The 15,972-nt window shown below is 35.1% G+C and overlaps 1 protein-coding gene across 2 annotated transcripts in view; it reads right to left on the bottom strand.

Moving 5' to 3' along the window:
- Positions 1-15,972, bottom strand: part of NUP35 (nucleoporin 35) — a 49,907-nt gene that overhangs the window by 26,775 nt on the left and 7,160 nt on the right. For both annotated transcript variants that reach the window (XM_001369094.3, XM_007494480.3), the window contains exons 2-4: positions 14,652-14,822; positions 12,575-12,702; positions 2,427-2,487 (exon numbers count right to left, since the gene is read on the bottom strand). In XM_001369094.3, coding sequence (XP_001369131.1) covers positions 2,427-2,487; positions 12,575-12,702; positions 14,652-14,822 — 360 coding nt within the window. The remainder of the gene's footprint in view (positions 1-2,426; positions 2,488-12,574; positions 12,703-14,651; positions 14,823-15,972) is intronic.

The raw sequence follows: 15,972 nt of genomic DNA, 5'->3' as shown, positions 1-15,972 counted from the left end.
TCCATTTTTTTAACATTCCTCAAAATCGTTACTTCTCAGTAAAACTTTTAGTCACTATGATACTAAGCCATGGTGTAAGAGCTGTTATAGTTTTTATCAGAGAGCCATACTATAAATTAGGTCAGGACGTCTTCTCCACAGGACCTGCCAAGTTCCTAATGAACATACTTCTATTACATCCTTTCTTCATTATCATTATTGCAAACCTCAAAAATGTAGTGCAGAGGATTCACAATTACATTTCTGTATGATAGCCCAACAGGATGCTATCTGTGGTCCTCCATGTGTAAGGATAATTTAGGGTCATGACCTAATCTTAGTTTGATTTTTGGTCACCAGGGGATATCCCAAATAAAATACCCAAGTTAGTTTGGAAATCTATGGTGGTTTAATCAATATAGAGGGAAGAACTCAAGAAGAGAGAGGGAAAGGGTATAGGATTTCACCCTCCTGGCCTGTGCCAGGGGGAGTTAAAAGTCCTCCGCCACAAGGTTTCTGAAGAAGAGTAGAGGCTTCTAAGTGGATAGTGTTTGGAAGGTAAAGGAGGAAAAATCAGCCTAAACTCTGAGAGAGAACCCGAACTAGGTTACTAAGCTTCCTCCAGTATGGTATCAAGGGAAACTCACCTCTAAACCGGACAATAGCTGCAGCCACACCAAGATGCCAAGACACTCAACAAGCTGCCGCCAGCCACCTCTCTGCCTCAAAAGAGGCCGGAGAGAGGAAGTGACACGAAATATAAAGACAGTTTTACATCACTTTCCTGCGTCTCACCTGTACCAATAGTAGCTTAAGCTTGACTTAAGGCAGCCCAGGGGTCAGTCAGCTGTTTCTGATTTGTCATTTGCTAGCACATGTCTATCATAGGCCATCCTCCTAGATACTTAATCCTTAAGTATGGGTGTAGACATTCCTGATTTTGTTAGACTAAGTAGGGTGGAGTAATCTAAAGATCACAGATGTCTACAATGTATTTATCCTTCATTCTTTGGCACATTTCAGCAGACTAGTTGTTCTCTCTGTCAATATTATTACACATAATTTTACTTATGTTTTATCCATGATTTTGAAACTTTACTAACACTAATCAATATTCTTGTATTCACAAAAGTTGTACCCATTCACCATAAGGCACCTTTCGCACCGTCCCTAGACTATAAATGATACATAAGAAAAATGCTCACATTTTTCTTGAATCCGAGGGACAACATGAATATGAAATCCCATTCCCCTTGTGATTCTGTAATATTTTATATATATTCTATAATGCTGTGATGCTTTATAGCTATTCTGTTCTAATAGTGCTACCATCCCCACCTCTCACCCCATGCTTTAAATTTCTGAAATTATTCACCCAAGTCAACAAAACCATACATCTTTGATATTCTGCTTTGTTATGATTTCTTGATAGAAGCTATATCCTGGGTTGATACACAGGACTGCTAATGTCACTGGGCAATATCCAGAGGATGTTAGGCTGATGCACATACCCTACATGCATTATAAAGGGTATAAACCCTGTATTCATCACACTTGAACAAAAGTCATGGGTCAGACCACCCATTCCCACAGACTTGGGCAAAGCACTCAGGTTAAATCCCATTCTATTTCTGTATCTCTATTACTTATTGACTGTATCTCTAGCTCAAATTGTGCTATACAAGGGAACAGTTCTCAAGGTGAGGTCTTCAGTTTCTTACTGGAGTCATGTTTTATTGTGAGACCAACCCTCTCTCAATAAATCTTTTTTTTTTTGGCTTGGAGACTTCATTTTATACTGTTTCCAAATTCTTATCCAAATCCAATCAGCCTATCTCAAAAACCTAAAGATTACTTCTTGTAAGATCATTAATCTCATAGAAGTTAAAAAAACACAAATTTCAATACCCAAAGAGGATACTATTATCTTGCTAAATCATAAAATTTCAAGGATTTATAAAATTTCAATACTAGAATGGAAATTAGGAATTATCAAGTCCAATCCCTTCATTTTAAAGAAACTGAAGCTCAGAAAAGGTGAGACTTGTCCAAGTTAACAAAACTGATTAGTAACAGAGGCAGAACAAGAATCTATCTCTCCCAAGTTTAATACAATGCTTTTTCTATTATGAGTGTTTCTCCTTATAGCTAAGAAGTCTTTCCCAAGAAAATGAAATGTATTTGTTATATATTTGGGTTAATAATTAGGTATAACTAAAAGTCATTTTCATGGCTGAAAAAGAGAGAATTTAAATTTTCAAAAACCAAAAAACCTTCCAGTCAAATAAACACTGGTTGCATCATACATACAAACATGGGACAAATGGAAATTACCTTAAAATGCCCATATCCTTTTGCACTAAGGTAAAAAAAAAGGAACACTAAGATATGACCAAAGTTTGGAATGTGGAATACAACCAACCTTTTATGTTAAGGATGGTATTTACCTGTTCCTGGGGAAGCTGGCATAACTCCAACCATGGGACTCTGCATTACTGAAATGTTGGCCTGCATTAAAACAGAAGTATATACATTAAGAAACATGAGGGGGTTTTTCATGATGGAAAACAAGTTTTGAATATTTCACTTCAAAAAGATATTTATATTACACAAAGGAAACTCAGAATACTCCTAATATTCAAGTATTTTTCTCCAGGAGGGGAGGCTGGAGGCACAATACATGGCAAGTACTAAACATGATAAATATTAATTAACTATACTGAAAGGAAAAGTCTGGTTATCAGAATAGGAGTCCTTTCAGTCATCAGTCTGTCTATAGTCTACCCATCAGCTAATTAAAGTAAAGGTCAGAAAATTAGCATCAAATTAAATAAAAAGACAAGGCTGTAAACAACTATAGTAGTTTTAAACTGACCTTTTCAAATAAGTAAATACTGAAAACTGGAAAATGGAAAATATCAACCTTAATTATCACCATTTCCTACAAGTTTAACAAACATAAAACAATGACCACAATAATGAGGTCAACAAACCCAGCAAATGCTTTATCTGGGTAAGGGAAAGGATGGTAGAAAAGACAAATAAAGGAGATTATACTACAAACTCATTTGTAAAACATGCCAGAGGAAGAAAGCAGAAGGCTATAAAGACTACCATCACTTAAAATAACAAATTTAAAATAAACACCGCCCCCAAAAAACTGTTGCCCCCTAAAGCTTAGTACATCTAGGCCACATCATCCCAAGGGCATTCATTGACAAAACTGGCAAGTGCACAATAAAAATAAGTAAAAGAGAAATCTGGGGGCAGCTGGGTGGCTCAGTGGATTGAGAGTCAGGCCTAGAGACAGGAAGTTCTAGGTTCAAATCTGGCCTCAGATACTTCCTAGCTGCGTGAACCTGGGCAAATCACTTGACCCCCATTGCCTAGCCTTTATGACTCTTCTGCCTTGGAACCAATACATAGTATCAATGCCAAGACAGAAGGTAAGGGTTAAAAAAAAATAATTAATTTTTTAAAAAGAAAAAGAAAAATCCGGCATATTTGTCAGCATTTCTATTAACAACTCTTATCAATGAAGAGAGTCAAGAACCAACAAATTGATTCTAAGCACCTGACTCCTTGAAGTTTGAAGAAGTCAAACTGGCACAAAGACTGTCAAGTCCACACTAAGGCACAATATGCCAAAATGTTTTACACAAATTTAAAAATACTAATAAAGTGTCTTCTTGGGAGTTCTATCAAATGGTAGAAAGAAGAGGGGTCTAAAGACACTGCCAAAAACAGTAGTCAAGATAGCTGTAACTACTAGCCTATATTAATCTCTACAAAATCTTTATCTTTATGAAAATGATTTACTATTAGTATACAGATTACTGAAGTGCTCACAAAAGAAGTAAAAAAATTCATATGGCTATGTGGCACATATAATGAATCAGTCTCAGATATATTCTAGAGGAATGGTAAAGATTCATTCATTCATCAAACATTTATTAAATACCTACTAGGTCCAGATACAAAGCCAAAAAATGAAGCTTCTCAAGAAACTAACATTGTATTGAAGGTAAATAAGTACACAGACAAGCAAATACAAAGTAATTTTGCTGGTTAAGTATTCCAACTCAAATATCAGTATTCCATTCACTACTTAATAGAGAATTCAAGGATTCACGAATACACCCAAGAAAATAAGATTTTTTTCCCATAATCCTACTCCTTTTCTTCCTTTGAAAGGGTTAGTTCCCACATGGTTGACTAAAGGCCCAAGTCCCAAGTACTACAACCCTTACTTAGTATAAAAATATAACAAATGAATTGATAACATTGAAACTAAGTTGTATCTAGTAAAGAAACTAGGACCAGAAAAACTCTGCAAGTCAATCTGTAATTCACAAAATTTCACAGAACACAATCCCTATGAAAGCAACTCAACTCAGTAAATTAGGCTACTCCTTGAAGAAGTTACCTGCCTTAAAGAAAGTACCTAAATTGCTCTTCTTTTATACAAGTATCTAATTAGTCTATGTAGAGAAGAAATAAAGTGTTTGCTAGGCAAGAATGAAAAAGAGGCTCAAATGAACAAAAAAAATGTATCTACAAACCAACCATGGAAAAGAAGTAAAAATGAAATGTTTATTCTACACATAAATTTAAAAAATATATATATTAAGCAAATATACAACACACTATCTAGAACAGCGGTTCTCAACCTCTCAATTTGTAGCAATGAGAATACATAATGCATATCAGGTATTTACATTCCGAATCATAACTGTAGCAAAATTACAGTTTTGAAGTTGCCACCAAAATAATTTTTTGGTTTGCGGTCACTGCAACATGAGGAACTGTACTGCGGGGTCAAGGCATTAGAAAGGTTGAGAACCACTGATCTAGAACAACTGAAGAGTATATTGTTTCTATATCATGTCATAGATTTTCACACCATAGTTTGGTGCCCACCTGCATTTTTTCCTTCCTTATGATTTGTTTTGTGTTCATGTGTAAGAAGCTCAAGGTTTGTGCTCACAACAGATCAAACACCTTGAATCTTAGGTATTTCTATATCCTAAACTGGTCATGATCAGGATGATTTAGTCATGATGCCCTGAGGTCTCCTGCTGAGGAAGATTTGGACAAAGGAATAAGTAACTACAGGCCCATAGTTTCAATCATCCCTGAATAGCAAATCTCTGGAGACTGTATCTCAATTTTATAATTATTACTTGTTAAATAGTAAAAAGTGGGAGGAGAAACACAAGCCTTTTGGCTAACGAGCAAGAACCTTGGGACTGCCTATCCGGCAGCACTTCTAGCCCCTGCTCCAGGAGCAATTGAGTAAACCCAGAATCAGACCTTGTGGCCCAGAAAAAGCTTCCTGTTGCCCCCTCAAAATGCTCTCCCTAATGTATATCCCTTTCCAGCATCTCTCTGATTGGAGAACTCAGATCTCAATCATGACAAGAGGTGGGTCGTCCAGATGCCAAGAGTCACTCTAACATGGGGTCCTATCCTGGATTTCATTACCTCATCTCTCAAGAGTTAAGTGCCTACTCGGCTGCCCTAAAACTCATCATCTTTACAAAGACAGCAACAAAGGGATGGAGAACCAAGTCCATTTTGATAGCTTAAGGGAGGAACAGGTGGACCTCCAGTTTAAAATCAGGCTATTTTTCAAGGGGACTGAAAGTCATTTCACAGAAAATATCCTAATTCAATATTAATTTTCCATACAAAGAATACTAAGAGTTAGTGAAACCATAGTCTCTCATGGCTCTTTTCTGTGTAAAGAAGTTGTTGAGAGTTCATCCATTAAAGAAGTGGCTCTATTCAGGAATAGAAGGAAGTTTATTTCTTGACCAAAAAGATCAAAACTGAAGTCTTTTATTTTTTTTTAACCCTTACCTTCTGTCTTAGAATCAATACCGTGTATTTTTTCCAAGGTAAAAGAGTAGAAAGGGCTAGGAAATGGGGGTTAGGTGACTTGATCAGTCATAGATTAGGAAGTGTCTGAGGCCACATCCAGAACCTCCCATCTCTGGGCCTGGCTCTCAAATCACTGAGCTACCTAGCTGCCACTTCAAGCTAGTCTATAAAGAATCCTTTGTAGTTGTACTGACCATTTCTGCATTTGAATAATCTTTTTTAGGTTTTCCTTTAGGCATCAGACAACTACAACATAACTATAGTAGGGCCAGTGAATGCAGCACAAAATCTAAAAACTGGAAGGGATCTCAAATCATCTAATCCCACCTGTGCATAGTCAAGAATCACCTGAAAAATTGTCAAACACCCTATTCTTAAATTCATAAAATAAAACTCACTAGCTCCCAAGGCAATCCATTCTACTTTGGGATAACTCCAATTGTAAGGAAGTTTTTTCCTTATATCAATATTCAGTCTACCCCCTCTGTAATTTCTACCCATTGCTCCTACTTCTGCCCTCTGTGGGTAAGCAAACATTTAATTCCTCCTTCCAGGTGAAAGCCACTTAAGTACTTAACTATTGCTATCATGTCCTCTAAGCCTTCTCCCTTCCAGAATAAGCAATTATAATTCCTTTAACCTATCTCACAGGTATGATCTCAAAAGTTTTTCACCATTTTAGTTGTCTTTCCATTATCAATGTGATACAGAGATCTAAACACAATGTGGTCTAACCAGGGCATATAAGAGTAGAAAACTATCACCTCTCTAGTCCTGAACATTATATATTTCTTACCATAGCTGCTTCTGTTCAATTAGCTTTCTTGGCTGCTATATAAAACTAACTCATTTAGAATCTGCCTTATCATTTTCAATCACAACTCTAGTAATTAAAAAAAAAATCAACTTTTTTTAAACAAATGTATTATTTTCATTAATCTCTATTAAATCACAGATTTTGTTCAGTATGCTAGTCTCAAAAAGGCAATGTATTCAAACTGTCATTTTTTAAAATTATATATAAAGACTAGTAATATTGGTATTGGTTGAAGATGATAAATTGAAATAATTTAATCTACTTAGTTATATTTGTTAATACATATTAAAAATTAAAACACAACTAAGTGCATGAATGAACTTATGGCTACTGTGCCATAAAAAATTATGAAATAAATGGTTTCATAGAAATTATTAGAAATATCACACAAATTATTTTTACACAACCTTAAAGACTAATAACCAGAGTCTGAAAACCACATCATTTGAAGATCAGGCAAAAAAAGAGTATCAATAAACTCAAAGATCCCAACTCCTGTGGTAAGGATTCACTATATAACTGAAAAAGGCAGGGATAATTGAAAAGCAGTATGGCAGAAATTAGACTTAAATAATATCTCCCACCATAAACCACAAGAAATTTCATATGGATATGAAAAACTGAAGAGCAAGAAATGTAGAAGATGCAGGAGAGCAGAAAATATGCCTCTCACAGATAAAGTTAGGAGAAGAATTCTTGACTAAACCATGGATAGAGATTACCAAAAATATAATGTACAATTTTTATTATGTAAAATTAAAAAATATTTTTACAAACAAAATCAATGCATTTAAAATTAAAAGAGAGGAAACTGACTGGGGGAAAAAGTTCTGATATATGGATAGGGGACAGCTTCAGTTGATAGAGAGCCAGGCCCAGAGATGGGAGGTCTTCAAATCTGGCCTCAGATACTTCTTGTGACCCTGGGCAAGTCACTTAACCCCCACTACCTCTCCCTTACCACTCTTCTGCCTTGGAAAAAATATACTGTACAGATTCTAAAATGGAAGATAAGGACTTCTAAAAAAAAGATCTATAGAGAACTGATTTGAACATATAAAAATAAAAGCCATTCCCCAAGAGATAAATGGCCAAAGAATATGAAGAGACAATATTCTGAGGAAGAAATGAGTTAACAACCTCATGGAAAAAATGCTCCCTATCATTATTAGAGAAATGTAATAAAAATAGAGAAATGTTAAAAAAAAAAAAACCACAGTTCCCTCTCCCCATAGATTGGCACCTATGACAAAAACAAAAATAGGAAAATGGCAATTGCTGAGAGTATATGGACGATAGGCAACTAATGAACTAATGGAGCTGTGAATTGGTTCAGCCATTAGAGAAAGCAATTTGTAACTGTCATTAAACTGTCCCAAAATGTCACTAAACATTTTTGTCTATCAATACTACTACTATGTCCCAAAGAGCTGAAAAAAAGAGGAAAAGAACCAATATATTCAAAAATATTCATATTCATTCTTTTTGTTGTCATAAAGGACGGGAAACTAAAAAGTATATATAAACAAAATAGGGTGCATGAATGTACTTACAACTATTGTGCCATAAGAAATTATGGAATAAATGGTTTCATAGAAAGCAAGCAGGAGCAAGAAAACAATTTTATATAAGAGCATTATAAAAATAAATGATTATAAAATATTTAATCAATCAATAACCATCTATTAAACATCTACTATATGCCAGGCACTCGGCTAGGCACTAAAAATGCTGATCAATGCAAAGATCAACCACAATTCCAGGGAACTAATGATAATCCTTACACCCAAGTAACACTCAAGATTGCAGAATTCAAGATATTTTTTAATATAGGAATTTATATTGCTAGTTGTTGGTTCAGTAATTTTTCAGTCATGTGCAACTCTTTATGACCTCATTTAGGGTTTTCTTGGAAGCTATTAGTTTGCCATTGCCCTCTCTAGTTTATTTTATAAGTGAGGAAAATGAAGCAAACAGGATTAAGTGACTTTTCCAGGATCACAGAACTAGTAAAAGTCTGAGGTCAAATATGAACTCGGGTCTTCCTGACTCCAAGCCCAGCACTCTATCTACTATACTACCAAATTGCCCCTGTTTTACTTAACCATATATAATTGTTAGAAGGAAAAGGAATGCTTATTAATTGGGGGAAAACATTTAATAAATGCCTAGTTTACACTAATAATTAACTGGAATTTCCCATTCTCCCAAGTGAATCTTTCCCTCTATTTCTAACAGTTTAAATCCTATGTCCTCCATAAGACCTAATCCCCCAATCTCCAATCATTCAGAAAAAAATAGTCCTTCCTTGTATTAAAAATAGCATGATCTTTAGAGCATTTAATATTTTAAGTGTTGCCAAGGCAACTCTATATATTAGGTTGCTATATTTTATTATCCCCACCTTAAAAGTAAGGAAAATGAGGCTCACAGAGGTTAAGTGACCCAGAGTCACAAAAACTATTAGTTTGTATCAGTGACAGCATCTGAACCTAAATCTGTCCTGACTCAAAGTTCTTTACACTATACCATGGTGGAAGTCTCACAGTACTTTAAATCATAGAATAGTCTTTATTATAGTTTTTAAGGTAACATAATTCAATGATAAGAGCATTGGTGCTGAATGCAAAAGATCTGGGTTCAAATCCACCTTTGATGCTTCCTATTGCTTAACCTTGGGTAAGTCATTTACCTCATCTTCAAAAAGATAACCTCAGGGCTCCCTTCCAAATCAACAAGAAGTTATTAAAGGCATACTCAGAGTATATATGCAAGGCATTGTGCTAATAATCACAATACAAATGTTAATATTATTACCATACAAAGAAAAATAAGTCTTAACCCTCAAGGAGCTTACAGTCTAATGGGAAGAGACACCATGCAAAGTACATGCAAACAAGGTTAATAGAGGAAAAATTGGAGATAATCTCAGAGAAAAAGGCATTAGTATCAAAGAGACCCAGGAAAGGCTTTTTGCAAAAAGTGGGACTTGAAAGAAGAGAGGAAAGCTAGGAAAGATGAGGGAAAACATACAAGGTATAGGGTACACCAGTAAAAATACTCAAGAGTTAGGAAGAAAGAATATCCTGTCCTATTTCAGGATTAAGAAGGTCAACAAATGGAGATTAAGTAGAGGGAAGCAAAGTGTAAAAAGACCAGGAAGAGAAGAAGGGGCCAGGTTATAAAGGATTTTAAAAGCCAAAAAGAGAATTGTATTATTTAACAATATAAAGGAGCCCCTGAAATTGAATGAATAGGGGAGTGACATGAAAATCACCTTGGTATCTGAGTAAAGAATGAATTGGAGAGAATAGAGACTTAAGGCAGGGAGACCAGTCAGCAAGCTATTAAAATAATCCAAATGTGGAATAATGAGAGCTTACATCACAGGATGGTGGCAGTATGAGAAAAGGAGGTATATTTGAAAGACATTATGAAGACAGATTTAAGAAAAATTGGCAACTGATTGGATTGGGGGGGAGGAGAGTATGATAGAGGTGAGAAGAATTGAGAATGGGGTCTAAGCCTAGATGACTGGGCCCTCAACAGTAAAAGGGAAGTAAGAAAATGTAAAGGCTTTGCCAGGAAAAGATAATGAGTTTATTTTTAGACTTATTGAGCTTAAGAAGTCTACAGGGACATCCAGTTCTAGATGTCCAAAAGGCTGTTGAATGATTAAAACTATAGAGATCAGGTGAGGGCTTAGCTAGACAAGTAGATCTAAGAATCTTCTGTAGAGGATAATAATCTCTGGTAACAGATAGAACTACCTTGAGAGTAGAGTGTAAAATTAATATAAATTATACTCTTCTTTCCTCTTCTCAGGGGTGTGAAGATTGGATTTAGCTATCTCCTAATTGTAACAATGAAGATGCTTATTCTAACAAAATCAGGGATGTCTTGGGAACTTTGAATTAGTCCACCCTGCTTTGTTTAACAAAATTGGGAATGTCTGTAACCATGCTTGAGGATTGAGTTTTAAGAGGTGGTCTTTAATAGAGAAATTGACAAATCAGAAATAGCTGATAGACCCCTGGGCTGTCCTAAGACAAGCTTAGGCTCCTCGGTGTCTTTTCCTGGAGAGGTGGCTCTGGCTGGCAGTGTGCTAAGCATTCCGACATCTTGGTGTGGTGGCAGCTATTTGTCTGGGTTTTGGCAGGGAGTTTGCCCTTGAGCTGATTCAGGTTCAGGCATCTTGGCTGAGCCCTCTTGGAGTTCAGGCTGATTCCTTCCTCCTTTACTCTCCAAAACTTTATCTTCCTAGAGCCTCTAATCTTCCCCCCTGGCACAAGCCAGGCGGGAGAAATCCTATACCCTTTCCTTCTCCCTTCTTCTTATTTTCTTTCCACTATATTAATTAAATCACCATAAATTTCAAGCTGACGTGGGTATTTTTTTTTTTATTTGGGATATCCCATGGCAACCAATAAAAAATCTAGTTTAGGTCACAACACTAAAATTATCCTTTACATGTCCCTGAACAACTTGCAGGGATCCAGGAGAAAAAAACACCATTCATAAGTAAAGGATAAACTATGGGAGTGGAAACACCGAGAAAAAGCAACTTCCTGAATACAGAGGTTGAGGGGACATGACAGAGGATAGACTCTAAATGAACACTCTAATGCAAATACTATCAACAAAGCAATGGGTTCAAATCAAGAAAACATCTAATGCCCAGTGGACTTACACATCGGCTATGGGGGGTGGTGGGGGGGAAGAAAATGATCTATGTCTTTAACGAATAATGCTTGGAAATGATCAAATAAAATATATTAAAAAAAAATATATCCTTTACAGGGGAAAGTTTTGAAAACCCATTTTGGTCAGTATCAGTCCCACCCTTTAACTGAATGTGCATTCATGCTCTGGGAAGATACTGGAGCCTTGTGGCTCCCTGCAGTCCTGAATAAGGCTTACCTATTATCTCCCCTAACTCCTGGTTTCCAGAGGACTGTCCTCTGACCCAGACTGAGGTCAGGATGGACCAACCAAAGACCCAAAAGGAGTGAAATCACCAGAGGCTTAAAGAGAGGGGCTTGTGGAAGGAGAGGGCTCTTGGTCTGGACACTTCCTAGCCTAGCAGTTTTTAGATAGCAAATAGAGACAAGCATAGCAGAATCAGATTACTTAGGTGTGGTCACGTGATTATGTGACTGTATCTCTCTCCTTACTCTAATTTTTACTACATAATAATTATAAATTAATATAAAGTCTCAAAGGAATTTAAATCATAACAGTAGGAATCATTGGTATTTTTCTTTGAATTTTCTCCAAGACCTGAACACAATGTTTTTCATCTAGTAGGCAAATAAATATAATTGTTAAATTATCAGCAACTTAAGTGGCACTGCATACAATAGTACCTTATTTCTGTACAGTATAGATTACCATGAGAAAAAGAAAAAAATTCACATGTATTTATTGAGTATCTAATAAGTATAGCAGTGCTCCACTTTTACAAAATAAGTTATTTCAAAAGCTTTCCAATATTTGCATACAATTCTATAGATATCTAAAAAAAAAAAAAAACTCTTACCTTCCATCTTGGAATCAATACCATGTATTGGTTCCAAGGCAGGAGAGTGGTAAGGGCCAGGCAATGAGGGTTAAGTGACTTGCCCAGGGTCACATAGCTAGAAGGTTTCTGAGAACAAATCTGAACCCAAGACCTCCCTCCTGTCTCTAGGCCTGACTCTCAATCCACTAAACCACCTAGCTGTCCCCTAGATATGCCTTTCAAATAACTCTTGATTTTATAAAGAATTTTTTAGATTTTTATCCATCTATGTTTCAGAACCGTTACATTTAACTCTTAATCATAATTGATGACCTTATGTTAACACTATCACATTAAAATCAATCCTTAACAACATTAATGTGAATACTACCCACCTGTCTTCTTGAAGATAAAGGTGTTGATCCAAGTCCTGGGCTGGAAATGTCATCATAGATACTTCTAACTGGTGGAGCTCCACTTTTATCTTTATGAGATGGTACAACTGGTTGAGGTGGAGATCCACCTACAATAAATTCAAAAAAGGGAAAGAATGATAAATATTGTCAAGTGTATTGACAATTATTACTTTAAAAAAACTTTAGATTTTTTTATGACTAGTAAAAAGGACAATTAAACAAATGCATATCTCTGCAAATTAAAACTACACTATACCTAAAAAAGCAAAATAGAGGACTATATATTTAACCAATATAAACGAGCTACCAGAATTTAATGAATAGGAGATGGGCAAATAGTAACATGGTCAGATCTGTGCTTTACAAAGCACACTTTAATATCTGAGTAGAGGATGGACTGAAGTGGGGAGATCAGAAATATAAAACAACTCTTTTGCAAATATCAAATCTCACTATCTCACAGAGAGAAACAAAGAAGTCATTTTTTTCAAGGATTTCCCTACCGTATGCTACATTTAAATGGAAAGTGTTATACTTATAGCTGTGAACTCTGGATAAATGTCTTTCTTCTCCATGGTTTATAGTAGGGCTCATTTCTAACATCCTATGAATAAGAAGCTTAGCTCACAGGTTAGAAATAGAATGCACATCAGCAAATGTTCAAATTATACTTTTTTTGGCTTGATATTTCCATTCTTAGATAGTAAACCAAGATATTTAAATTGATATTCAATGGTTAGTAAATACATGAAGTTTTAATAAATGGTTTGTTGAATTATAGTAGCTAGTGTTTGCCATAATTCAGCATTCAGTATTATCTGCACAACTAGTAAATCTTGGAATTTACAATTAAAACTACACTTTTTAAAAAAGTAAGAAATGTTTAGAATAGCAAAAGGAAAAACCCAGCCATAACATATTATAAAGAGGCAATGTGGCATAATGCCTTAAAGTCAGACAGACCAAGGTTCAAGTTCCACCTCTGATCCTGGCTTTTGGCCCTAGGCAAGTCTCTCTAACCTCTCAACAAGTTACTGAGTTGCACTAATTATGGAAATTATTCACTCAGCACTCCAGCCCATTCCCAACAAGGTATAGTGGAGAAAACACTGGTTTAGAAGCCAGATTACATTGAAACAACTTTGATTGTTTCCTCTATCATATTGGTCAATGTGGCAGTAAAGGAAAGTGGTAAATGTTGGAGGGAATGTGGAAAAATTGGGACACTAATGCATTGTTGATGGAGGTATGAATTGATCCAACCATTCTGAAAGGCAATCTGGAACTATATCAAAAAGGCTATTAAAAAATTGTGCATACCCTTTATTCCTATAATTATCACTACTAGGTCTGTATCCCAAAGAGATAATAAAAAGGGGGAAAGGATCTATTTGTACAAAAATACTTATATAGCCGTTCTTTTTGTAGTGGCAAAGAATTGGGAATTGGGGGATGTCCATCAATTAGGGAATGGAATGCTATTGTGCTAGAAGAAACGATAAGCAAGATGATTTAAAAAAAAAAACTGTAAAGATCTACAGGAACCGATGCAGAGTGAAATAAGCAGAACTGGGAGAACATTGCACGCAATAACAGCAACAATGGACAATGATCATCTGTGAAAATTTGGCTACTCTTATCACTGCGGTGATCTGGGACAATCCTGAAAGACTTATGAAAAGGAATGCTATTCACCTTCAGAGAAAGAACTGGTGGAGCTGTCTTTCACATTGGTTATTTAGTTTTATTTGGGGTTTTGGTTATATACAGTTTGCTCCTACAATAATGACCAATACATTTTGCACGACAATAAAAATAATATTAAAAAAGTAAGACAGATTCTAATAAAACTGGAATCAGTTTTGCTCTGTGCCTGCTGTGCAAATTTAAGCAGTTCACTATACCTCTATGGGCCTTTGCAAGCTCATTAGTTGAATGAACATTAGATTAGACAATGACTTTAATATTATGAAAATGTTTCTAATGAATATAAAATGTTGTAAATTGTAGCAAGCACATATTTTTATTATCAAAATTATCTTAAATAATTACCCACCTGCAAGTAAAGGTGATCTCATTTCCATAACCCCAACAGAAGGGCCACTGAAAGATCGAGGCTGGGGAGTCGCTGGAGCGGGCAAATCTCCCATTAAAAAGCCAGGTAAGAATTGTGCATTCGCTCCTGGCTTTGGGGAAGTAGGTGAACCCAACAGCATTGGTTCAGCTCCTAAATTGTTACATAAAAACAAAATTAATAAAATACATCTATAATCATCCAGCCCAAATAATAAAAGGAATTTTGGGAAAACCTAAATTTTCAATATCTATTTTTTTAACTATGTAAAAAAATTACTTTAGCAAGCTTTACTTAAACATATGCAATTAAACTACAAATAACTTCATTCTGTGACAAACTCTGAATCTAAGGGAAAATATTCCTTGTTAAAAAAAAAGTCTTTAAATAACTAATAGAAATAAGATATAAAAATTACTTTCTGGTGGAAGGGCCAGAATGATGTAATAATTGACATGTATATACAAACTCCTAGCAAATTTGAGTTTCTTTTTCTATGTTAAATCCTACATTTTTCCCATACACATAAAAACCAGCTTATATGTACAAAGTAATTATATTTATATCATATAACAAGACAAATAAAAAATATTAAAAACGATTGTTCAACTCTTTGCCAATATTCTTATAGTGCACTCTGTTCAGTTGCAATCATATTCTTTCTTAAAACATAATAGTGTAGTTTTGGCAAAACCACATAGGTCAAAAAAGTCCTTAAATAAGGAATAATCAATTTTCCTAACATTCTAGACTAATAAAAGACATGCCCTCCCCTTCCCTTTCCTCCTCTCAATCACTACTGGTAACTAAATGTTTGTTGAACAAATAATATCAAGTAAAAAGAGTTAAGTGACATCTTAATACTTCTCTTTTTAAATTTTGTACTATAGATAAGATTTTTCACATCAGTAATATACAATAAGAGGGATGATGGGTATGTGAAAAAAAAACTAATTTTTGTACTAGTTTTTATTCAATAATTTCCCAAAAAATGTTAAGAACAATATATATGAAATACTGTTTAAAAGTTGTCAAATACATTGGAACACTAATGCATTATTGGTGGAGTTGTGAACTGATCTCTCCCCTTTATATGGTCTTTTTTCTTCCAGTTCATCTGATATTCTTAACTCATTTTTCTAATCCATTATTTATTTTTAACATGCATTAGAAATTTTTTTGAGTTCCAATTTCTCTTCGTCTGGTCCCTCAGACAAATATTTGTCCTCAGGCAAATAGATGAGGAAAATAAAAAATTTTTTTTTTTAAATTGTAACATTCTCTTCACCATCCATGATGGAAA

Source organism: Monodelphis domestica, chromosome 4 (genome assembly GCF_027887165.1).
Source record: "Monodelphis domestica isolate mMonDom1 chromosome 4, mMonDom1.pri, whole genome shotgun sequence".
Lineage (NCBI taxonomy): Eukaryota > Metazoa > Chordata > Mammalia > Didelphimorphia > Didelphidae > Monodelphis > Monodelphis domestica.
The sequence above is the reverse complement of the archived record's forward strand: the minus strand, read 5'-3'. Positions and strand labels throughout refer to the sequence as shown.